At 37.6% G+C, this 25486-nt stretch overlaps 1 protein-coding gene across 6 annotated transcripts in view; it reads left to right on the forward strand.

Annotated features, from left to right (window-relative positions):
• The window catches only part of ida (anaphase promoting complex subunit 5 ida), a 202497-nt gene that overhangs the window by 44454 nt on the left and 132557 nt on the right, over positions 1-25486 (forward strand). For all 6 annotated transcript variants that reach the window (XM_067096145.1, XM_067096121.1, XM_067096138.1 and 3 more), the window contains exon 5: positions 16381-16495. In XM_067096145.1, the coding sequence (XP_066952246.1) occupies positions 16381-16495 (115 nt within the window). The remainder of the gene's footprint in view (positions 1-16380; positions 16496-25486) is intronic.

A 25486-nucleotide genomic window follows, 5' to 3' on the forward strand; every position in this document is an offset into this window, starting at 1 on the left:
TTATATAACAAAATGTGCGCAATTTCATGTAGAATACAACAAAAAATAAATCATTCCTTTAGCTCTTCACAGTTTTTTAATATTTTCGCCGAAATCACGATAACTGACAAAATTTTAACATTCGGTCAACTTTGACTCGATCGAAATGATCGAAAAACGCATCCGTAAGCCATAATTATTACATTAGAGTAACAATAAATCACTTACCTTCATTTTGCAACAGACAGAAAGTCTCTAGCACATTACTTAGATTTTTGGTGAATTTTTGAGAAAAAAATTTTTCTCCGCTCCGCGCACGCGGACTCCGCTGAAAATCCTGTCATTTCTTGCGTCTGCTTGCCGTAATTTTTTCGCCATTTCATATTATTCGTTACATAAAGTGTTATACATCAAAATGTGTGCAATTTCATGTAGAATACAACAAAAAATATATCATTCCTTTAGCTCGTCACAGTTTTTTATATTTACATCGAAATAACGATAAATAGAAAAAAATCAACCTTCGGTCAACTTTGACTCGATCGAAATGATCGAAAAACGCATCCGTAAGCCATAATGATTACATTCGAGTAACAATCAATCACTTACTTTCATTTTGCAACAAACGGAAAGTCTCTAGCACATTATTTAGATTTTTGGTGAATTTTTGAAAAAAAAATTTTTCTCCGCTCCGCGCGGGCGGACTCCGCTGAAAATCCTGTCATTTCCTGCGTCAGCTTGCCGTAATTTTTTCGCCGTTTCATATTATTCGTTACATAAAGTGTTATACATCAAAATGTGCGCAAATTCATGTAGAATACAACCAAAAATAAAACATTCCTTTAGCTCTTCACAGTTTTTTAATATTTACACCGAAATAACGATAACTGACAAAATTTTAACGTTCGGTCAACTTTGACTCGATCGAAATGATAAAAAAACGCATCCGTAAGCCATAATGATTACATTCGAGTAACAATCAATCACTTACCTTCATTTTGCAACAAACGGAAAGTCTCTAACACAATATTTAGATTTTTGGTGAATTTTTGAAAAAAAATTTTCTCCGCTCCGCTCGGGTGGACTCCGCTGAAAATCCTAGCAATTCCCGCGTCAGCTTGCCGTAATTTTTTCGCCGTTTCATATTATTCGTTACATAAAGTGTTATACATCAAAATGTGCACAATTTCATGTAGAATACAACCAAAAATAAAACATTCCTTTAGCTCTTCACAGTTTTTTAATATTTACACCGAAATAACGATAACTGACAAAATTTTAATGTTTGGTTAACTTTGACTCGATCAAAATGATAAAAAAACGCATCCATAAGCCATAATTATTACATTCAAGTAACAATCAATCACTTACCTTCATTTTGCAACAAACGGAAAGTCTCTAGCACAATATTTAGATTTTTGGTGAAATTTTGAAAAAAATAATTTCCTCCGCTCCGCGCGCGCGGACTCCGCTGAAAATCCTGTCATTTCCTGCGTCAGCTTGTCGTAATTTTTTCGCCGTTTCATATTATTCATTACATAAAGTGTTATACATCAAAATGTGCGCAATGCCATGTAGAATACAACAAAAAATAAATCATTCCTTTAGCTCTTCACAGTTTTTTAATATTTACATCGAAATAACGATAAATAGAAAAAATCAACCTTCGGTCAACTTTAACTTGATCGAAATGGTTCAAAAATGCAATTGTAAGCTAAAAAACTTACAGCCTAGTAATATTCAATCAATTTCCTTCATTTTGGAACAGTTGGAAAGTCTCTAGCATAATATTTCGATTTATGGTGAATTTTTGAAAAAAACGTTTTTTTACGTCCGCGCGTTACGAATTCATGCATCATTTTGTGATAATATTTTCTCTGTGTTGCTTTAATCGTTTTACAATCTGTTATATACCAAAATCATCGCAATTTAGTGTACAATACAGCTAAGAAAAATTAACTCATTAGCTTTAACCGTTTTGCTTACAGCGCAATTTGTATACAATTATATACAAGTTTTTTTTTTTCACTGTCATGTATTCCAATATTTATATATGATAATGATATTTTTTATCATTTCTGATGATTGCATACTAAACTTTAGGCAATGGGAAAAAAAGGAGCCAAAAATGAACTCTTAATCTTAAAAACTAAGCGCACTGTGATTTAAAAAAAAAAAACTTTTTTTCCGCTTTGGCGCTACCTCTCAGAGGCCGCCGGCATACGGGAGACGTTTTTGAAAATAGGGCTTTGGCGTTAAAGGGTTAATCTTTAGAAAGTGTTAGGTGTTTGACTAAATTAAGGTCTTGAGAAACCAGTCCACTTTTCCTCATGGTGTGTGCTCTTTTTTGCAGTCCCCTTTGAGAGGAAAGGTGTTGGTGGCCCTATCTGTCTGTAACCCAAGCTTAGGATTCCCCTGCGACAGTTGGAAGACCATTGCCAGGGATCAGTTCTTGGGGCGAGGTTGTTCTGTTCTCCCTGACACCTGCCTTTCATCCATCTTGATCAGTTAGGTGTTTGGCTTGCTTGCCAAAAGATCATTTTGGAAGGTGTAAATTTTTGCACCAGTTATCAACATCATCAGATTCAAATGGTAGAAAGGTAGCTTAGTCTTCATTCATAATTTGAGAATAACAATGATTGTATGTCAGTCCTTTTTTTTTTTTTGTTCCACTTCTAATGGTAATATTGTTTAGTATATCAAACATTTTTGATTAGTGTCTGTACATAAGTCTCACTCTGTTCCACTCCTTTTCTCCTTGTAATCTATTTCTTCTACCTGTACTGTCTCTAGCATTTGCTGTTTGTGGCTCCTCTTCCACCATCTCTGTTCTTTTTTGGCTTCTGCATTATTAGCAGGTGCCTCAGTTGAATCCAAACAAGATGCCGTTTAAATACCCCTATTGGCTGTGGTTTCTTCTAAATTGACAACATTTTGTCCGGGAGACAGTTATGAGTAAGGAAGTCATGTCCGCTATTGCTGTCCCACCATTTCCCCTCATTCCAACTGCCCTCCCAGCCTTGCATGATGAGTGGTGTTTTGTCACAGTTTGCTCTACTGCCTGTTGGTGCTTCTAGTGTGGTGCAACATGAAGGTGCACTCTTTATATTTAATGTGTTAAGTTATCTTTTTCAGCTGTTTCTTGGCATATCAAGAGCAGGTGCTAGGGTGTTATCACTTTCTATGCCATCTCACAATGTATCTGAAACAACACCATAAGAGGACACTCCTTCTGGCACCTTCTCTTTGTGTTGCCTTTGGTTTTCGTTTGAGGAGTCAGCTCCTGCCACTCCAGTTCACTCTGCTGCCCTTGGAGATGAGGAACTTGATTTAGAGGACTTGTCTTCCATGTTTGAATGGTTCATATTTGCTGTGCTTCCCTTTATCCTCACTTGTGTGAGGATGCGGATTTGATAGAGGCTAGGTCTTTGTTCTCCTTAAGGTTGTTGATTCCAGCTGAGTCTTAAAAAACTTGAGTTTTCTATCTTGGTCAGAGCATGATTTGGGAAGATTTATGCTGTTGTGGGGTTAGTTGATTGCAGGGATTTTAAGAGGTTTATAAAAAACTTTGTAGTCCATGGAACAGCTTTCTTGAAAATGCAAATCAAGTCTTTATACATCCTTACTTATACCCAAATCCACAACTTGACTCAGTAGTACATACTCTTGAGGTGGCTGAGCTTGTCCATTAATGCCAGACAAAGACAACCTCCCTTCTTATCGTCAGACAAAGACAACTTCCCATCTTATCGTAGGAAGATAAAGAAATCTTCGATTTGGGAATTGAGTGCAGGAGCATTTCATTCTCTGTATTAACCTCCAAGCTACAAACTTTCCATTTTTCCCTGATGAAGTCCTCTCTCTCTCTCTCTCTCTCTCTCTCTCTCTCTCTCTCTCTCTCTCTCTCTCTCTCTCTCTCTCTCTCTCTCTCTCTCTCTCTCTCTCTCTCTCTCTCTCTCTCTGAGGGGGGTTGTCTTCTTCCTCCAAAAGGTTTGGTTAAGGCCATAGTGTGGGAGTGGGGATCATATTTCTTGATTCCTTGAACTTCACAAAATCTTGGCAAATTATGCTCAATGGAAGAAACATCTGGAGCTCTAGGTTGTCCCCATAATTGGAGGATTACATTTGTGGCCCATGGCCCGAGTTTGAACTGTGTGGACCTGTACAGAGGCAGTTTGTTATTCAAAGTGTTGCAGACTTGGTCCACATTAGCAGACCATTCTGATGGGAAAATCTTGTGTTATACTTAGCGAGTTAGCAGTGACTTTTTGACCCAGAATGAACATTTTTATACTTAGTGAGTTGGCAATGACTTTTTGACCCATAATGAACATTGGATGTAATCATGATCTTTTGTCTTGAAGATCTCTCCTAATAGGTAGCAATGATCCTCAGAATGAGTCCGTGTTTCTGAGTATGCCAGGTATTTTTGTTGAACATTAGGCCATTTCCACCTTCCAATGACTACATGAATGCATGGAGACCCAAGAAAATCACCTGCAGCTCCAGGAAGTTACCTCTCTGATGTTCATCCTCTGGCCATAGACTAATGAGTGAGCCTCCGGCCTTGGTTGGAAATGTCCATGAATAAGAATTCCTCTGGTTCCTCCAGCTTCAGGTTCCTCTTCTCTCTCCACGACAGGCTGTTCATTATCATTTCCTATGTTACTGGGACTGGGATGTCTTCTGGTATGGACCCTGGCTTCCAGAATCCTGCAAGCTGAAGTTGGTAAAATTGAATTATGAAACTTTTTAAGGGAACCAACTTCCTCAGGAAGTCCAGATGCCCTTTTGCCACTTGCCACTCTGCTATCGGAAAAGTGCCCTTTGAAAATGGTTATAAGTTGGGCTGTAACCATTGAATTCTAGCCTCTGAGGGACTGTGCTTCCTTCTTGATAGTGCTGTATTGATATTTATGCCCAGCCATGTTGCTTCTGTGGATGAGGTCTGATGTGATTTCCCCATATTGACCTGGAGGCCAGGACAGCAGTAAAGGCTCAGTAAGGTAACTGTCTGTTCTGATCTCAGTGGTAAGATTTGTCAGGTAACAGCAACGCTAGATAGCCATCATGTGAGCTCAAAATGCCACTGCTGCCAACAACCTTGTAGGGACTTGGTACTGTTGCCAGCCTGAAGCACAGGACCTTAAACTGCTATTCTTTGTACAGCCAGGTGAAATGCATATATTTCATGGAGGCAGATGGATCATTGGTGGAAGTATGAGTCCTTGAGATCAGAGATGCTAAAAAGTCCCCCTTCTAGATGGATCTCCATACTGAATCCATTATCTTCATCCTGAAGGGAGTGACCCTCTTAAACTTTTTTAGACAACTTATGTCTATTATTGGTCACCTTCATCTCTAGATTTTCAGGACTGTGAATGGCTTGCTATAGAACCCCAGCAACACTTCAGTAACTACTTCTTGGCTCCCTTCTTCAGCATGAACTGGATCTTTTTATTTATGGCCCCTGCACTTGAGAGTTGAACTTGATTAGTAAAGGAGAGAGGTGAGAGGTTGTCCCCAAGAAGGGAAAGCAATAATCTTTTTGTAGTACAGGTTGACCATCATTAATCTGGCATCATTGGGACCTGGAGGGTGCCGGATTAGCCATTTAATAGGCTAGAATACACAAAACCTAGTAGCTAAGCACCTCATCTTAGAATTAAAATATCCCATAAATCAGTACAAGTTGGTTAATAAAGAAAAGACAGTTATCAAATACAGGTAGTGCTCGAGTTACGATAATTCGACTTATGATATTTTGAGTTTACGATGGGGTTAGCAATTAATACCGGTACGAAAATATTTAGGAAATATTTTTAGATTTCGCGCAGGCAGCAGGTACAATCAGGCAGCGAGAGAGACCAACTTACAATAGGAAAGCTTCTTTTCCTCCATCTCTTTATTCCATCTGCTAGTTAAAACAGTAAAAGAGAATGATAAAATTATTGTTAGTAAAATGCTATACTCTTGCGTAAATGCGTACAGCCATAAACAACCGAACGGGAAACTGTTGTTTTGCTAATAATCGTATCGGGTAACAACTGTTATGCTTGTATTTCAACCATCGTACGGTAATACACAATTACTGTAGTTATGTTGCAAATGACGTCAAATACTGTACAATAGGACTGATATACTTTTTACACTATACCCGTATTCGCTTTGGAGAAAAGATCGGCAGGGAAATATACTGCTACAGTAACTTCAAGCTGTAACTTGTAGCTAAAGCTGAGAAAACAACGTTCAGGCTGCTAATGGGTATAAATTATTGTGCATCGGCAACACAGATGAAACTCGACGTAAATAAAACTGGAGAGAATGTATTTTAATCAAAACTACTGGTCATGAAAGAATACAAATTACTACTGTTTTCATGCCGATAAAAGATAAATACGTAAGCTCGTATTATGATGAAATCAAGAGAAAATAGCGAACGGAATCTTTATTTTTTTTTTTTTACACAAAACAAACATGCCCTCAAAATGGCCAGCCGCGATTCCCGCGAACGTCGTATATTAACGAAAAAAATAGCTGAATTAATTTCACAATGAGACGTATTTAAGTTATATTTCGACTTAAAAACATGTCGTATAACGAAAAATATCTATGTCCCAAATAAATAAAGTATCCATATTCATTTACGCTAACTAGAAGCAAGAAAAGCGCTTTCAACTTAATTAAATGCGGCGAAATAAACACCGCGACATCGATTCCCAAAACATAACTTTGATCGCAGTTTATAATACAAAAGCAATATGAGAATATACGCAATTAGAAACAATGTAGTAAAGCATAACTTTTTAAAAGATCCATGAAAAAGATGCACATTCGTTATGTTGATGTTTATATATAATACTGTTAATATGTGAATAGAGTTCAGTATAATATAGGCTAGGCTACCAGTTTGTTGACGCAGCACACTGCGCCACCAAATCGGAGCGGCCGGCGAGCGAGTTAGCGCAGCGACCCGAATAAATTTGAAAATTAGTGCGGAAACATTAGAAATTACTCTAGCCGAAATTTATGCCGGATTACTGATTGTTCCGGACTACTGATTGCCGGATTAGTGATGGTCAACCTGTACTTCTACCGCCAAGGGCTTGGCCTCAGTGTCCTGCCAAGGTTTCCATTTTTGCTGCAGAAAAATGCTACTGGAGGGAGAGGAGGAAAGGCGGAGGGCTGGCCTCATCTTTCAACTCTACCAGGGGACTTCAAGGGAGTTCTTGCCCACTCTTGATTAAAAGAGTGCTTGGGACTTCCTCTGTTGGAAGAATGTGACTGTCAAGCATGTTGAGAAGGTTTTCTCTACTATAGTTTGTTTACCTTTCTAAGAAAGCTGTGGTGTGGCTGGTACAGATATCATACATTAACAATTTTTATGTTACGGTAACCATATTAGCTTCGTGGAGTCTGTTGAAATAGTTTTCATTTTTTTAAATGTACCGTAGTGCTTTGTTTCCAACAGATATTGTGAATGTTTTATTTTGTATATTCTTGCTTAAAACCTGAGTTTCATTAATAAAAATGAAGAAGTGGCATATTTGTTGCCCAGCATTGTCAGACCTGAGTTTAGGGGTCCTGTAATTCTTGAGAGGATTTAAAATGTCGCAGTCAGTATCATTAAGGGATGCTCGTCTAGATCAGCCGCTGTGATAAGTATGGGCAGCCCAAGTGACTCCCACAAACACCTTCACCTACCACCTGCCGCCAAGGAAATAGTTTATAATTTCCTGAAGCACTTCATTTTAGAAAAACATCAAGGAGGTCCTGTAACTGTTTTGAAGGCTATCCAAAGAACATCTGAAGCAAAAAAAGTTTCAGACATAATTAGTTATAGACTTAAGGAAGCAAGAGAGATGGAAAATATAGTTGAATCTCCAGTGTTTCATAAAAAAAAAAAAGACAAAGTGTGCCCTGTGACTGACTTCGATGATTTTGATAAAAATGTTCTGCGGTGAAAAATTCTTGGCTTCTACGATCGGAAGGAAATTCCTACTCTCAACAAAGTGTTTGTAGCAATGAAAGAAAATACTGGTTTTAGTGGAAGTAGAGCGTCTTCAAAGAGTGATCAGAAAAATTGGTTTTTGCTATGCAAAATTGAATGGTTGACAGTTCTTAATGGGGCGAGAGATTATTCTGTCTTTGTGGACAATAAAAAAAAAAAAGTGTTGCAAAAAATAAAGAACGTCCAATTATATACTTAGACGAAACCTGGGTGAATCAAAATTACAGTGTCGGTAAATGCTGGACAGATACCAGCTTCTTGAAAGCAACAGACCTTAACCCTTAATGGACGGATCCCCTCAATAGAGGACCTAAAACAGGTTTTGGGTGGTGGACAGATCCCCTCTGAGGAGGATTAATTTTACACACCATACGATTTGTCTGTATCGAGTGGGAAAGAGTTTCCAATACTTCAGTGGCCCATAAATGAATTGTGGCAACTAGAGAATTCAGCTCAGCTCGATCGTGGGCATCTTGGGAACTTCAGTATTGTTCTTGACTTGAGGGGGAATGTCTTGCTCTTCTCTCTGCCATGACATCTTTTTATTTATTTGTTCATAAATATACCCAGGGATTACTGTTGGTTTTAGTTTTTATCTTTTATGATATGATGTTAGTTATAGTTGTAATTTTGCAAAGAAATGTTAGAAAAAATATGAGTAAATCAAAAAAAGTTACTGCACTTCCTGATCTGAGTAAATTTACATAAATATTTTAACAAAAGATATGCTCAGAATTTGTTACTGATTTTAGTTCTTATCTGTTATGATATTGTGTGAGTGGTAATTATGATTTTACAAAATGAAATAAAGTAAATTATTAGAAAAAACATGTATAACTTGGTAAAATTTACAAGTGTTTTGTAAAATAGGCCCCACACAGGGTTGTAAACAGTCGCCTTCAACTTCCTCTGGAAGACAGGGAAAATTTTTTAGAATTTCTTTTCTTACACCATGTGCATTTGCATATCTTCCTCTTTCCATTGATGTGTTTTTTCTTAAATTGGCCAACCTTAAAATTGTCTTGTCTGGTGGTGTGCATTTTATATAATTAGCCTCCCCTAAAGGGGTTAAACAACCAACAGGGAAAGGGGGCTGCTTTATTGTTATACATGTAGGCTCCAAATACGGCTTTGTTCCGAACGTACAGTTGACATTCCATGCTAAAAACGATGGCAATTATCATCATCAGATGAATGGCAGTGTGTTCAAAAAGTGGTTCCGCACACAACTTATTCCCAACATTCCTGCATCGTCTGTTATAGTTATGGATAATGCCACCTACCACTCCGTAAAAATAGACAATCTGCCGACAGTGTCATCTAAAAAAGCTACTATTACAGAATGACTCATCAGAAATGGGGAGAATTCTGAAGAACTTTTGCTAAAGAGTGAAGTGTTACAAATGGTGAGAATGCGCACGTGGAACGTAGAAAACAAGTATGTGACTGACAAGATTGCAGCAGAGTATGGCCATAAAGTGATTCGTCTTCTGCTCTATTACTGTCAGTACAATCCGATTGAACTTATATGGGGCCAAGTGTAGAACTAAGATGCAAGAAGAAATAATTTCATTATGACAGATTTGAAGGGATTACTGCAGGAATCACTTGATAATGGTAGAAAACTGGACTAAAGCTGTTAAACATGCTGAGGCTTTGCAACATGAAGATGCAAAGAAGGATATTGCCATGGATAAATTCATCAACTCATTTATTACTGACTTCAACTCCTCTGACGACGACAATGACTCTTCATAATACCAATGTTTTTATGTCCAAGTAATGTGTGTGTGTGTGTGTGTGTGTGTGTGTGTGTGTGTTATTATGAGCATGGCTTTGATATAATTTTTCTTGATACTTTAAGAAATAAAATTTAATAGACACTGTATTAGGAAAGTTATGGCTGAATTGTGTGTGTGTGTGTGTGTGTGTGTGTGTTGCAGTTCCTCGTTGGACGAGTCGGTGGAGTTCTCGGCTGGCACTTTGCTAGGCCTGAGTTCGAGTCTCCGGCCGGCCAATGAAGAATTAGAGGAATTTATTTCTAGTGATAGAAATTCATTTCTTGCTATAATGTGGTTCGGATTCCACAATAAGCTGTAGGTCCCGTTGCTAGGTAACCAATTGGTTCTTAGCCATGTAAAATAAGTCTAATCCTTCGGGCCAGCCCTAGGAGAGCTGTTAATCAGCTCAGTGGTCTGGTTAAACTAAGGTATACTTAACTTTTTGTGTGTATATTTTTGTGCGCGTAAGCTTTGAAGAAGGTTAGTGATTCATGTATTGATAAAAAATAAACATAATTGTTAACATCCTTTTTGTTTTCCTTCAAAAGATAAGAAGTGTGTTTAAAGATGTTTAACCATTAATAAAAAGACTGATAAAAAAAATTATATATTTGGGAAGACTCATTTTCGTCAGGTCGCAACTGACCACACGTACCATACTTAAATCAAATTTAAGATTAACTTGTATCCTCTGAGACCTGTTACCTGAGCCCATTTTCCACTGAATACCAGAACCCCTATTGACCTCTTCATTGGATTTATTGTTTTTTGTTTTCACAAATAGAAAAAATCAGTTTTAATGCATCAAGGGCTACAATGATATGAAAAGTTCACATCATTTTTAATTTAAGACCCTGGGAGTAAATATATATAAAGGATTTGCTTCTTACTTGTTTACTTATATATTTTTTATCTTATATTTTCATTCCCAATCCTAATTTAAAACTAGTTCCTCCTTCATTCTCTTTCTATAATTATAGATGTGCTGAATGGCCTGTTGGCTCCAGTGTTTGGCCCAGTTGGGCCATAAATTTATAAATCAATCTATTAAGACATTGGGGATTAACTATCTTGTTTTGTTTGGTTCATTTAATAAGAAAAGACATCCATTCATTCTAATATATTCTTTCTGCATATTTTTTAGATGTGATCTTAGTTTAACACTAAGTTTGTGATATATATATATATACTGTATATCACAAACTTAGTGTTAAACTAAGATCCACATCTAAAAATATGCAGAAAGAATATATTAGGAATGAATGGATGTCTTTTCTTATTAAATGAACCAAACAAAACAAGATAGTTAATCCCCAATGTCTTAATAGATTGATTTATAAATTTATGGCCCAAGGCCAAACACTGGAGCCAACAGGCCATTCAGCACATCTATAATTATAGAAAGAGAATGAAGGAGGAGTAAATAGGATTGGGAATGAAAATAAGATAAAAAAATAAGTAAACAAGTAAGAAGCAAATCATTTTCCTTTACTCCCAGGGTCTTAAGCAAATCTTCCTAAAGATTATCTCTGTGGGAAGCATTTGAAGGGCCTTACTTACCCATAGATCTGACAACTCTGCCTTTTCTACCTGGCCCCACCAGAGCAATATTAGGAAGGTAAACACATAATACTGTAACCGGCGTTATTTTGACTGTAGGGCATAATTGATTTCAATTTAAAGGGGGCACATTTTATGTTGTGAGCTTCACTTGACAGATTCATGGAGGAGGCTGAGTGGAAGACCACCTGTTGTAGATCACTACCCTTGCAGCCATGTTAGTTTATATTCCAGCTCGCTTACTAGTTCTTTAGAAAAGAGGACTGTGTCCAATGGATTAATGGTCAGGAGCTAGCAAAGGTCCACAGGGGAGATGCCTAGTCAAGGACCTCCCCAAGGGAGGATTCTTCCTGCAGGGTCTGAGACCCTCCACCAGTTTTAGAATTCTCTACTAGCAATATCAGATAGACTTGCTTGGTTGATGCTAACAGGACTGTGTGCTCTGACAGAGATGCTGCCATTGTAGTCAAAGGCATCCTTGAACTCTAGAGGGAAGGTAAGTCTCATGAAGAACTCAGGTCTGGTAGAATTTTTGATTGGCAACCTAACTCCAAGACCCAGTCTGCCAAAAGGGAGCTGGCATTTGTCCTGGTCTTGTTGTTTTGTCTGCTGTTCCTTTTCTTGAATGGTTGCTGCAACTTTATCTAGAATGGGTTCGTTCTTTGTCTTCCAGGCAAGCCTGTCCCCAAAATCCAGCCAAATTTAGAGGATTTAAATCCTTCATTCTTGTCCTTCCTGAAAAGAAACCTGTCATGAAGGCAGTTTGAGCTGTAACCAGTTCTGGAAAGCTCCAAGCACCTGGATCAGTCTACTCTTGTTTTTTCAAAATTTTTGATGGCTGGTGGTTATTAGCAGTGATCATCTAGAATGAGGCTGCACTGGCTGATAGGTTCTTGTTGTGGGCCAAAGAACTATTCTGAGCTCAAGGAAAACCCACTCTCACTAGCAAAGAAGTGGCCCTGTTCAGAGAAGAGACCACTTGACCTAGAATGTCAGTAGAGGCCACCACCGTCACATCCACCAAGGAGGCACTTCATTGGAGTGGTAGTTGGCTGGCTGGCTGGCTCTGAGGCCATGGGCTCCCGAGTCTAATGTAGGTTAGACCAGAGTTGTGCTTGAACTGCTGAAGTAATCTACTGCTAAATGCACTCCATGATTTTGGGGTCTGAGGCTTGAGGAGGCAGCTGCACCCCTGAATGACCAATGCTGTGGCACAGGAACCAGGTGGCTGCAGCAATACAGGCATTGCTGCTCAAGTCATGGGAGAAAGCCATGATGGAAGCAGTAGGTACAGCAGCACAAATGCTGAAGCTGACTTGCTTAGTCACAGAAATGAAGAGATGTCTCAGCTAGGGATGAGAGGCAGCATCCTGGGTGGTCAGTCTGACATCTTTCTGGGCAGGTAAAGAGATGGTAGGCAAAAATGTTTACATTAGCACAGTAGCCATTGTCGTCTTACGTCTTACTCCTTGTAGGGTACAGCAGTGATCTGTCGATTGCTGAGGAGTCTAATGACATATCTGCTAGAATTTAAGGTTACAGTAGCTTACAGGATCTCTTCTGTGTCAAATTAGACCACTGATCTATATCTCAGCTCTTGGTAATTTACATATCTCTGTCTAACACTGCTGTTTCTGACAAGATTGGCACAAAAAATACTTAGGCATGTTTAAAGTACATATCTCACAACAAACAATAGCATCAGGGCAGAAGTACAAAACAACCCTTACACCAGGCCTCACTAGTGGAAAACTCAAATAAATGAATAAAGAACATGTAAGAATATTTGGAAAATACAAGAAAAACGTACATATGAAGCAGTTTATTAGGTCATTTAAGACTATGTTTAAAGTTAAGTTTCTAACAGGAAAACAAATTTAAGCAAGCAAAATTTAGTGAAAAACAAAAAATATAGCATTAAACTTATTAAGGTACTGAACTCGTCAAATTTCCAAAGTGGTGGTATATTCCATTCAGTGTTGAGAAAAGCTAAGCCCTTTGTCCAGTAGTTCGACAGCAGTTTGATGACATGCTAGGCCCCCATTGTACCATTGTGAAAGGACTTGACCTTGCCTCAGCACTGAATTTCTGCTAAAATTAGAAAAAGTATCATCATCTAATACAAAAATTCAAAAGTATCATGACTAATTGCTCACAGTGAGAATGTAACTCTCCTTAACAGTGAGAAATCTTCAAATCATTTGCAAATAATGAAATCCAAATTCACAGTAAAACATTTGCCAGTAATCGAATCCTGTAGCCCTCTGTAATCTAATGACAAAATCAATCCCTTAAGGGACACGCCAACCCCCAAATTTTGAGGAATTATCGAATTTTAGTTATTAACAATTTTCAACTGTTTTATGTCTAAATAAACATATCCTGAAGCGTTAGTGCTAGAAAAAAAATTTAGATTGGTTTATTGACAATTTTGTTCATCGCTTGTATGGCATTGTGTAAAGAAACATATCCTGAAGTGTTAATGCTAGTAAAAAATTTAGATTGGTTCATGGATAATTTTGTTCATTGCTTGTGAGGCACTGTGAATGACAAATTGTAAAAAGCATAAAGTGTGTATGGCTAATCCTGGATAGGATCAAGTGAGTTATACACTGTTTTGGACTGTTTTACATGTAAATAAACATTGACAATTTTTTTCATTGCTTGTACAGCACTGTGAACAACAAATTGTAAGAATACATGTAAAAAAAAAAAGTCAAAATAACATGCAAAAATAATTGTCACCCATTAAAATATCCCATTCTCTCTAGCAGTAGCGTTATAGAGAAAATAGGTTATAATGATACCTGTATAGGGATAACTTGCTCAAGATGTCCTGATTGTCTAAGGATTCGCTTGAAAGTCTAAAAAAATTTTTATGTTTCACTGTTTTCTCAAAACTTTTTTCTTAACTAAGTGCTTCTTTCTTCAAGAAGACTGAGCCAAATTGAGTGAAACTTTTACAGTGTAGTGTAACTATTTTTTTTTTTTTTTGGCATATTTTTGAAAAGTGACATCATGATTTTCTCAGCTGCAAAAAAAAATTAACTTTGAGGTCGAATTTCTAAATTTCTCCATGAGAGAATTTTCATTATTAGTTGTAGAATAAATGGTAAAAATTTGAAGCAAATCCTTCTATCATAAGGTAGAAACAGTCGTTTACTTTATAATGGGCCTTATGTCGTAGGCGTGCCCCTTAAGGCAAATGAAAATGGAGACAAAATCCTATAATCGCAATATAAAAATCTAATAAACTTCGAAATACTATTGTTATTATAGATTGTACATTGTGAGTAGGAGCTGATTCAATCTAAATGTGTAAACTTGAGCTTGCTAGAAATTTACATAATTTGAACAACTGGGTTTCTAGATTCACAGCGACACTAGAGCAAGGACAAGTCCCATGCACTTACCCAAATTATGTCAACTGTGCTGATGATAATCCTGAAGAAAATACCAGCTGGCTACGTCCTGGGACAGCATCCATTCGAGACTTTAACAAGTCATATTCACTTGCAGGTAAACTTCAAAAAATCTTGTGGAACTTGATTGCAGATGAAGCCGGTTGAAAATAATTACATACTCTTGACATACGTAAAATAATGTCTGTAGGTCTCATTCAAATTCGATATTTAACTCTGTAAGGAATCTGATCTACTATATATGAGAAAAATGTCACCATATCCAAATGAAGAGTAAACGGTTAAAGTTTCCATTTCTCCAGCAGGGCAGAGTAATACGAGCCCGGTGCTAGTGTAGGACTGAGACTGCCTGGCATTTCTAACGTTAGTGTGAAAAAACTTTTCCTAACATATTTAACTACCAAATCAGTAATTAGCGTGAAAACCCTCTTTCCTGCTAAAGTGCTGCTGTTTACCCAGTGAAATTTATTCCGTTCACTGTACACCACATTACCTTGTTTTATTCATGAGAATGGTCAAAGTGCTGAAACCGTGGAAATTTAAACTCAATTATCAGTTAACGTACACTTTTAAACAAGACCAGTAACTCAAAATTATCAATACTTTATCACCCAAAACTGCTGGACAACATAAAAAAACCCCTTAAGGATTTCCAAATCAAATCATGAGATAAAAAAGATATTTTAAATTCAAGTGAATATTCATTTACAAAGGGGGCATAAGAAACTTGAAAAATAAGTCACACACACCTTATTCAACGCAAATGAATAAAGATGATCTAGGAGAATGTTGCTGAGTGTGAACACACCAAGTTGCACAGTGGAATGAGTGTATCTGCAGAGTGGTGGGAGTAGTCCAGCCAGATGAAGTAGGCAGTGGCATTCCTGAGGTGGGGTGGTGGGAGGGCTGTTTGAAATCACCCCCCAGGCCCCAAAGCGAGGGGGACCCCCCAAAACGTGAAATTTTGGATTAAGTGGATCTTCACTTATTCAATGTACACCTAGTTTTAAGGAATAAAATTTCTGAAATTTGCATTACAAGTGCCTTTAAAATACTACAATTGCTCATATTCTAAAAATTTTCCCTGGGGAGTTGCTTACAGCCGCCCCCCCCAACTCCCCAGCTGCTTTGGCTCGCTCTGCTTGCTTCCCATCCCAATAAGAGGGGCCCCAAATGGGACTGTGCCCCCCCAGGCCCCAAAATGTCTAGGAACACCCCTGGAAGTAGGTATGTTATTTTCAGAATTAAGCTGGTGTGACTGGGGTAAGTTCTATATAGAATAAAGCATCTTATAATTAATTGGATGTAATCAACAAGTCTGGTATCAAGTGAGGGCTTGAAATTGGAGCAAGAAAAACTTAATGATCCTGAACAGCTGAGTGTGGAGAGGCTTAAGGGAATAAATTCAATGTAAAAGACCAGAAGCAGTTCAATTAGGGCCAAAGTGATGCTGCAGTGAACCTTAGATGCCCACTGTGTGCCACACAAGGCATACTTCATACAGTACTCCTCACAAAATTCTCTACCATTAGTGCAAAGTAGTTAGGCGTCCTCTTTGGGTTATTCATTTATTAAAGTAGAATTTTATTTCACTGTTGTTTGTAATGGGTTTTTTGGTTCTTTTCAGATGTATTGCAGTGGGATTGACAGTGTGCTTAATTTATTTGACTCTGTTGAGAAATTCTCTGCCCAAGATCAGATTCGTGCAGAAAACTTTCCTTGTTTGTGGACAAGTGTTGTAGGTAAGGTTGAATATCTAAAGGCTTATAGCATGATTTTTATGAATTTTCAAAAGATTCATGGTGACTGTGGTTATTTTATGTTTATTAATTGTGTGCACTTGTATTTATGCTTCAGTAATACATCCTTAGTTTATGAAACTAAGAATATTTTTGTTATAAGTAAGACAAGGGTTGGGCTGGGTGGACTACGAAAAAATGAAAATTTTCAGGCCATCACAGGAATGTCTGATGATTAATGTAATCTATAAGTAAATGGTAATCATCTTACAGAATAGAATGCTCTGTCTTTATATCCATATATGTATTTAGCAAGCAGTTGTAAAGCTGATGTTATACTTCTGCATTGGAATAGTCACCCAAAAATCATATTCATAAAGTGGCTTTTGCATAAGTTTATGTGGCAAGGAGCATGAGAAAAAGGAGGAGACATTGTTTCATGTACATTATTTTATAATAATGTATCATCATTGTAAAATGATGATACAGCACTGTTATTGCAGCTGTTCCTAATTCACATGTACTCTGTATTTATATAATGTGAAACATATACTTGATATGTAAAGTAAGATGTAGGAAAACAAAGCAAGGCAATAAAAACAGGTTAGCAAAATGTGAGAAGAGAGCAGTACAATAGTGTAAGCAATTTACCATAGCAATGCATAATAATTTACCATAGCAATGCATAATAATTTAAGTATCAGAATGAGTAAAGGGGGTAAATCAACAAATATGCCATAAATATGTGAGAAACCAGGACTTGGGACCAGTTAGTTATTTAAGGGGTTCAAACTACACATGCCAGAGAGAGATGGGAATTAATACTGACCTACAGTATTGGATTGTATAATAATAATAAAAAAAGTTGTATTGTACATTTTTAATATATGCCAGGGAGAAAGAGTACCAGTGTTTTATGTACACTTGTGTAATGCTATAATTAGTGACTATAATTGAGTTTTGGGATTTAAGTACAGAGACAATTCTTAATTCACCTGCATCAAGTATGTTTTATTGTAAAAGGTGTACCCATGCAGAGATACTTTCCGAACCCTCACTCCTTTAATGGAATAGCACTCCAACCGCTTTAGTGCTTGCACATAGAAACTACTTGTCTGCTAGCCTTAGCATCTTGTTGGCTCATGAACAAGCTACATGCTCTACTAGAAAAATTATATTTGTAACTGAAGGTGGTCAGTCTCTTGTGGGGTTGTCCTTTGTCACTGACTTGGTCTCTAAATTGAGTCCACTGATAGTCTGAACTGCACTGCTGCCTCTCAGCTGTGCTAGGTTTTACATCTCAATTCAAAGGACCTGCCTTTTTGTCTAGTAGGAGCCATCTGCCACCACCTGAAGAGGGTGAAATGGCCAAGAGGGGTGACTCTTGACTCTACAGGTCAGCAAAGTAGTGACAGGTACATATGTGGAGGCTTCTGAAAAGAAAGTTAGTCAAGTAAGAATTCGGTGCCAACTTTGTTAGTCTTCAGGAACAATTTTACAAATTCCTCTTAATTTAATGCTAAGCAGGCAGTCCCCAGTTATCGGTATGGGGGTTCGTTCCGATAATGGCGACAACGAAAATCGCCAATGACTGAAAATCGGTGATAATAGCACTGATCGGTTAGCGGCGCTGCGATAAGCGCGTCAGCGCCGTTGGTTATCAGCGCTGATAACCGGTTATCAGATGAAAATATTAATCTACGTTCTATCCCAGTAAATCATTGCCTGTAACTGAAAAAATTTTCGATGATTGGCACCAATAAAAGTTTGCCAAAATCGCTGATTTTTGTCTAGACCTATTGGCCCAGATCGTGAAATGGGTAATGCACCAATAGAAACTGTGTATGTGAAAAACAACTAGTGCTTGGCGATTTTACCATCAAAAATGTCATCCTGATAACCGACCTCTAACCTGTTATTTTGTGCAACAAGAACAAACTTATCTCAGGGTGTTGAATTTATTACCTTCGAACACTTAGTCTTCTCCCAGGGTTCAGCTTAATTACCTTTGAACACTGTGCCCCAATGCTGTACAAGTTCTGTAGGTCCATCAGACCCTCATGAACAATTGTCCATATCTTTATACAATACCAATTGTTTAACATAAAACAAATTAAGTTTATACCGTTCCGAGGTGTCTCAGTTTTTAGGGTTTTTACAATCATAGAAGGCGGTTCAGTGCAGCTGCCTCGATGAGGAAATTAGCGCTATCCCAATCATTGCCTTACTGAATGCAAAGACTGTGATGTGTTACTTGGCCCTCCCTTTACCACAAAAAGATACCATTCTCCAGGACCCTGGCACCCTAAAAAACCTGTATGCCCCATACAAGTTCTGTACTCTCAAACAGAATACTTTATCATATATCAGTAAGTGGCTGGGGACCTGCTCGATGAGGAAATTAGGCTGAAGTCTAATGCCTGATGACCATTCTCCAGGACAATCTGCCTCCAAAGGGCCAGTAAGTGGCTGGGGACCTGCTGACTTAAGCCCAAGGGCCCTGCTGACAGTGTACCATACAGTAGAAAATGCCTTTCTAAAAGCTAAATCCCTCTCAGAAAAGATTGACAAAACCTCAGAAAAAATTGAGGAAGTACGAGACAAATTTTCACAGATCTGGGACGTGATCAAAGGATTACAGGAATCATTCGACAGTCTTAAAACTGTGGAAACAAATAACAATCTTTCATGGATCTGGGATGCAATCAAAGGAGTGCAGAAATCATTAGACATTCACACAGCAACCACCAGACTCCGTTGAATGAGGCATCTGTTATTTCCACGCCTCCCAACAACACAAGAGAAGTGAGGGTGTGACACGAAGTTGAGATGACCGCACCCTCCCTCTCTCCCTCGGATGGAGTGCCCACATCACCTGTAGACCTATCAGAGAGGACCGATGAACCCCCAGCCTTTTCTCCCTCCCCAGTGCCTCCGGTGGAAGATAGATCTTCAGTGACGATCACCAGCCCTGGTGAGTCTTCTGACACTATCTCTCCCCCCCAACCCCCTGTCGTGGATGAAGATGTGATCAATCATGAGGGGACTGGGGGCTGGCAGACATAAAAATGAAAAGAACATCTCGATTTTCCGCTGAACCGAAACCCAACATTCGTGAATTACCTCGCTCGAAACCTGAGAGGAGATGTCACTTTGTGATTCACAATTTATGCTCATCGGTGAAACTAGATGCCATAGTAGAGAGAGTCAAGTTTCTCATGGGCTCCAACCCTCTTATCTCCCACGAACTCCCTTGCAAAGTTAAACATGAAGTGGCCTACAGGATTACCTGCCTATTTCAGCACCTCGATGTTCTTAAAGGTGAGAATTTCGGTCCTAACATAAAAGTCTCAAGATACAACCTAACCCGGGACCAACCTCCCCCAGGGGAACTTACTGACACCCCAAGCAGGGGTTCAGGCGCAGACTCACCTTCTACCACAAGTGCCAGCCATCCTCCCAAGCCGAGTGAATGCCCAACCCCGCTGGCCAACCCCCCATCCACCCAAATTATCAACTCATTCATTTCCCATCTTCGTGAGTTGCCATGGATACACTAGATATAATTTCTTGGAATATTTATGGCCTCAAGTGGAATTCCTCCCTAAAACATGTTCTGCAAAAACTTCAAGGGCATCATTGCATTACAAGAAACGCTCCTTTGGCCTCATGACCTTGCCATCTGCGATTCAGTGCATGAAGACTTCAGAGCTTTCTAGACCTCATCGATGGTAGTTACAGATCACATCGTAGCCGGTCGCCCGAAAGGGGGCCTTTCTTTCCAGTGGCACAAATCGCTAGGCAATATGATGAATGTGTTGACCTATAGGAATGATAGATTGCTGGGGCTTCAAGTGACAGTAGGGGACTCTTAAGATCATAATAATTAATGTTTATATACCCTGGGAAAAGAACAATAATTTTGATCAGTACTGCATGATCCTAGTGAGTTACACAGCATTATTCACGATTCTACTGCTGATCGTATTCGTATAATTGGGGACCTTAATTCTCACCCCACAAAAAATTTTATAACGAACTTAGTCGCTTCTGTCAAAATCACGCTCTCCGAATTAGTGATGTAATGCTCCTCCCTCCCTCCCCCTATACCTACAGTATGTACACTCGGCAAGAAAAGTGAAGATACAGTTTTCATTAGATTTCGTTCATCGAATTTCAATTTTTTTCTTACAGAAAACGCATAATCTCGGTAAATTTACTCTAGAATATGAAAATACAATGCAAATTATATCATATATGTTAAATCTGCAAAACAAAAACGTTCAGATACTTAAAAACACCATGCATGTACAAAGTAATCAGAATTTCTCAGATGACTTCGTTCATAGAGATCTAAAAGATAGTATGTGGATATCTCGGTGTAGTACTGTTCATCAGAACAGCAATATTTACTCGTTTTCCGTTATGAACAGGCTTATTATTGCATCATCATACGAGGTAATGCTAATTTCTTTAATTTTTACACATTCATGTTTGTATTTCACGGTGTTAAAAGTCAGCTGGAATTAATGGCAGTAAATGTTGTGATACCTAGGGTAGGTTGACCAAATCTATTTAAATCCGCAAGAGCGTTCTCTATGATGTGAAGGGCAGTGCAGGAGCTTCGGGGAGAAAACACAAGTAACTGGATGTTTCTTGACGTTGCCATAGTCTCTCTCTCTCTCTCTCTCTCTCTCTCTCTCTCTCTCTCTCTCTCTCTCTCTCTCTCTCTCTCTCTCTCTCTCCATTGCTAAAACATACTTTACAAATATAGTATCGCTCAGTCTCTAAAAGAAAAAAAATAATGAAATTAGCTCTACAGTACATATAGGCCTAGGCTTACACAACAGCAGACACTCTCTCTCTCTCTCTCTCTCTCTCTCTCTCTCTCTCTCTCTCTCTCTCTCTCTCTCTCTCTCTCTCTCTCATCATAACAATGCATTCGTTCCTTTTCGTTGGACATAGCTCAAATTTAACTCTTGAATTCATTATGGAAGATCGCGTTTCCGATTATGCAAGCATTCCGTTCAATGTGATGTCATAAATTCATTTGTGTAAGGTTGCTTGATAATTTACGTCAAAAAATGTATATTTTGCTCAGAACTGTCGCTGCAAATTACAACTTGAACGAATACTGTGAAACTTACTACTGCATTTAAGTATCAATGATTTCATTATCGTAGAATATGATTGAAAGTTATAAGAGGTCAAGTAAAAAACAAACACAATAAGACGGAATCTCCTCCCCTTTCTACAGTTGCCAGATGTCGCATTATTGAGCAACATATGTCCGAAGATTTAAAAAAACTGTATCCTCACTTTCCTTGCCGAGTGTACATAACAGAATGGATACAGTTACAACCTCCTGGCTGGACCACTGCATCACGTCCCCTCAACTTCATGATTCTGTTGTGACCTGCAACATTCACTACAATCTTGCAATGGGCTATGATCACATCCCCTTATAGGTGTCATTCAGTACCCCATCCCTCCCTACCGTGAACCCCCTAACTGATCATCCACCTGCTGTTAACTGGGATTTTAAAAACCAACAGAAAACTAGATCCTTTAGGGAAACCACGGAGACCAGGCTGCGGTCAATAGCTCAACCGGCAGACGCCCTACTGGGCACTAACCCAAAATGTAGAAATGATCAACACAGGAGAAACCTGAAAGAATTCTATTCGAATATAATTTCCGCTATGCTCGCCTCTGGCAGGGATATCTTTAGATCTCGTCAAGGCAACTCTCGTAATATACCTGGATGGAATGACTTGGTTAACCCTTAAACGCCGAGCGTCTATTTACAAAAGTGTCTCTCGTATGCCGGCGGGGTTTCAGAGTTAGTGCCGATGCGGAAAGAAAGTTTTTTTTTTTTTTTAAATCACAGCACGCTTAGTTTTTAAGATTAAGAGTTCATTTTTGGCTCCTTTTTTTCTCATTGCCTGAAGTTTAGTATGCAACCATCAGAAATGAAAAAATATGATTATCATATATAAATATTGGAATATATGACCGCAGAAAAAAATTTCATATATAATTGTATACAAATCACGCTGTGAGCAAAATGGTTAAAGCTAATGAGTCTTTTTTTTCATTGTATTGTACACTAAATTGCAATGATTTTGGTATATAACAAATTGTAAAATGATCAGAGCAACACGGAGAAAATATTATCACAAAATGATGCATGAATTCATAACATGCGGACGTAAAAAAAGTTTTTTCAAAAATTCACCATAAATCGAAATATTGTGCTAGAGACTTCCCGTTTGTTGCAAAATGAAGGTAAATGATTGAATATTACTAAAATGTAAGAGTTTTAGCTTACAATTGCAATTTTCGACCATTTCGGTCAAGTCAAAGTTGACCGAAGGTTGAAATTTTGGCACTTATAGTGATTTATATGAAAATACTTCAAAACTGATAAAAGCTACAACCATGAGTTATTTTCTGTTGTATTCTACATGAAATTGCGCACATTTTCATATATAAAACTTTATGTAACGGCTAATAGAAAATGGTGCAAAAATTACAACAAAGTGACTAAAGAATTCCTGAGATTTTCAGCAGAGTTAGCCACCGTGGACGTAAGGAAAGTTTTTTTCAAGAATTCACCGTAAATCAAAATATTGTGCTAGAGACTTCTCGTTTGTTGCAAAATGAAGGTAAACAATTGAATAATACTATAATGTAAGAGTTTTAGCTTACAATTGCATTTTTTTACCATTTCGGTCGAGTCAGATTTGACCGAAGGTTTAAATTTTGGCACTTATCGTGATTTATATGAAAATATTTCAAAATTGATAAAAGCTACAACCATGAGTTATTTTTTGTTGTATTCTACATGAAATTGCACACATTTTTATATATAAAACTTTATGTAACGACTAATAGAAAACAGTGCAAAAATTACGACAAAGTGACTAAAGAATTTCTCAGATTTTCAGTAGAGTTTGTGCTGACGTAAGGAAAAAGTTTTTTTTTTTAAATTCACCATAAATCGAAATATTGTGCTAGAGACTTCTCGTTTGTTGCAAAATGAAGGTAAATGATTGAATATTACTAGAATGTAAGAGTTTAAGCTTATAATTGCATTTTTCGACCATTTCAGTCGAGTCAAATTTAACCAAAGGTTGAAATTTTGGGTACTTATCGTGATTTATATGAAAATGTCAAAATTGATAAAAGCTACAACCATGAGTTATTTTTTGTTGCGCACATTTTCATATATAAAACTTTGTGTAAAGGCTAATAGAAAACGGTGCAAAAATTACGACAAAGTGACTAAAGAATTTCTGAGATTTTCAGCAGAGTTAGCTGATGCTTTCTTTTGGGATCAGAAAGAAATTCGTGCATGTGCAGCTGAGTCACGCTTGTGAACAAAACAACAGCGTGATCCGTGAACTCCCAGTATCCCTCAAGGCGCGTGATTTAAAATTTTTCGCAAACGAGGTCTATAAGTATTTTTCCGCAAATATTTAAAAAAAATGTTTGTAGTCGACGTATTTTACGTCCACTTGGCACCCGACAGACAACTTTTGTCAACGTAAAATACGTCCAGTTGGCGGTAAAGGGTTAATTTCCAGCTAGGAACCTTAGGTGGTTACAGAAGTCGGGTCCAGAAGGCTAATAAAAAAATTGAAAATAGCAAAACTGTACAATGATATCAATCACAGTAATAATAAAAAAAAGAAGAGACCAGTCATAACAATAAACATAGAAATATAATAAAATAATAATAATAATAATAATGATATTAACCCTTAAATGCAGACTGGACGTATCGTAAGTCGACTAAAATTATCTGTTGGGTGACGAGTGGACGTACCATACGTCGACCACAAAAAATTTCAACCTTCGGTCAACTTTGACTTGACCGAAATGGTTGAAAAAAATGTAAGCAAAAACTCTTACATTCTAGTAATATTCAATCATTTACCTTCATTTTGCAACAAATTGAAGTCTCTAGCACAATATTTCGATTTATGGTGAATTTTTGATAAAAACTTTTTCCTTATGTCCACGCAGGAACTCTGCTGAAAATTTCGGAAATTCTTTCATCATTTTGTCGTAATTTTTGCACTGTTTTATATTAGCCGTTACCTAAAGTTTTATATATGAAAATGTGTGCAATTTCATGTAAAATACAACAAAAAACAACCCATGGTTGTAGCTTTTACCAGTTTTGAAATATTTTCATATAAATCACGATAAGTGCCAAAATTTCAACCTTCGGTCAACTTTGACTCAAGTGAAATGGTCGTAAAATGCAATTGTAAGCTAAACCTCTTACATTCTAGGAATATTCAGTCATGTACCTTTATTTTGCAACAAATTGGAAGTCTCTAGCACAATATTTCAATTTATGGTGAATTTTTTAAAAAACTTTTCCCTTACGTCCGCTCGCGGTAACTCTGCCGAACATCTCAGAAATTCTTTCGTCACTTTGTCATAATGTTTGCACCGTTTTATATTAGCCGTTACATAAAGTTTTATATATGAAAATGTGCGCAATTTCATGTAGAATACAACAAAAAATAACTCATGGTTGTAGCTTTTATCAGTTTTGAAATATTTTCATATAAATCATGATAAGTGCCAAAATTTCAACCTTCGGTCAACTTTGACTCGACCGAAATGGTCGAAAAACAAAATTGTAAGCTAAAACCCTTACATTCTAGTATTATTCAATCATGTACCTTCAGTTTGCAACAAATTGGAAGTCTCTAGCACAATATTTCGATTTATGATGAATGTAGAAAAAAAAACTTTTTCCTTACGTCCACGCACGGTAACTCAGCCGAACATCTCAGAAATTCTTTTGTCACTTTGTTGTAATGTTTGCACTGTTTCATATTAGTCGTTACATAAAATTTTATATATGAAAATGTGCGCAATTTCATGTAGAATACAACAAAAAATAACTCATGGTTGTAGCGTTTATCAGTTTTGAAATATTTTCATATAAATCACGATAAAAAAACTCTACCT

This window comes from Macrobrachium rosenbergii, chromosome 4 (assembly GCF_040412425.1).
Source record: "Macrobrachium rosenbergii isolate ZJJX-2024 chromosome 4, ASM4041242v1, whole genome shotgun sequence".
Lineage (NCBI taxonomy): Eukaryota > Metazoa > Arthropoda > Malacostraca > Decapoda > Palaemonidae > Macrobrachium > Macrobrachium rosenbergii.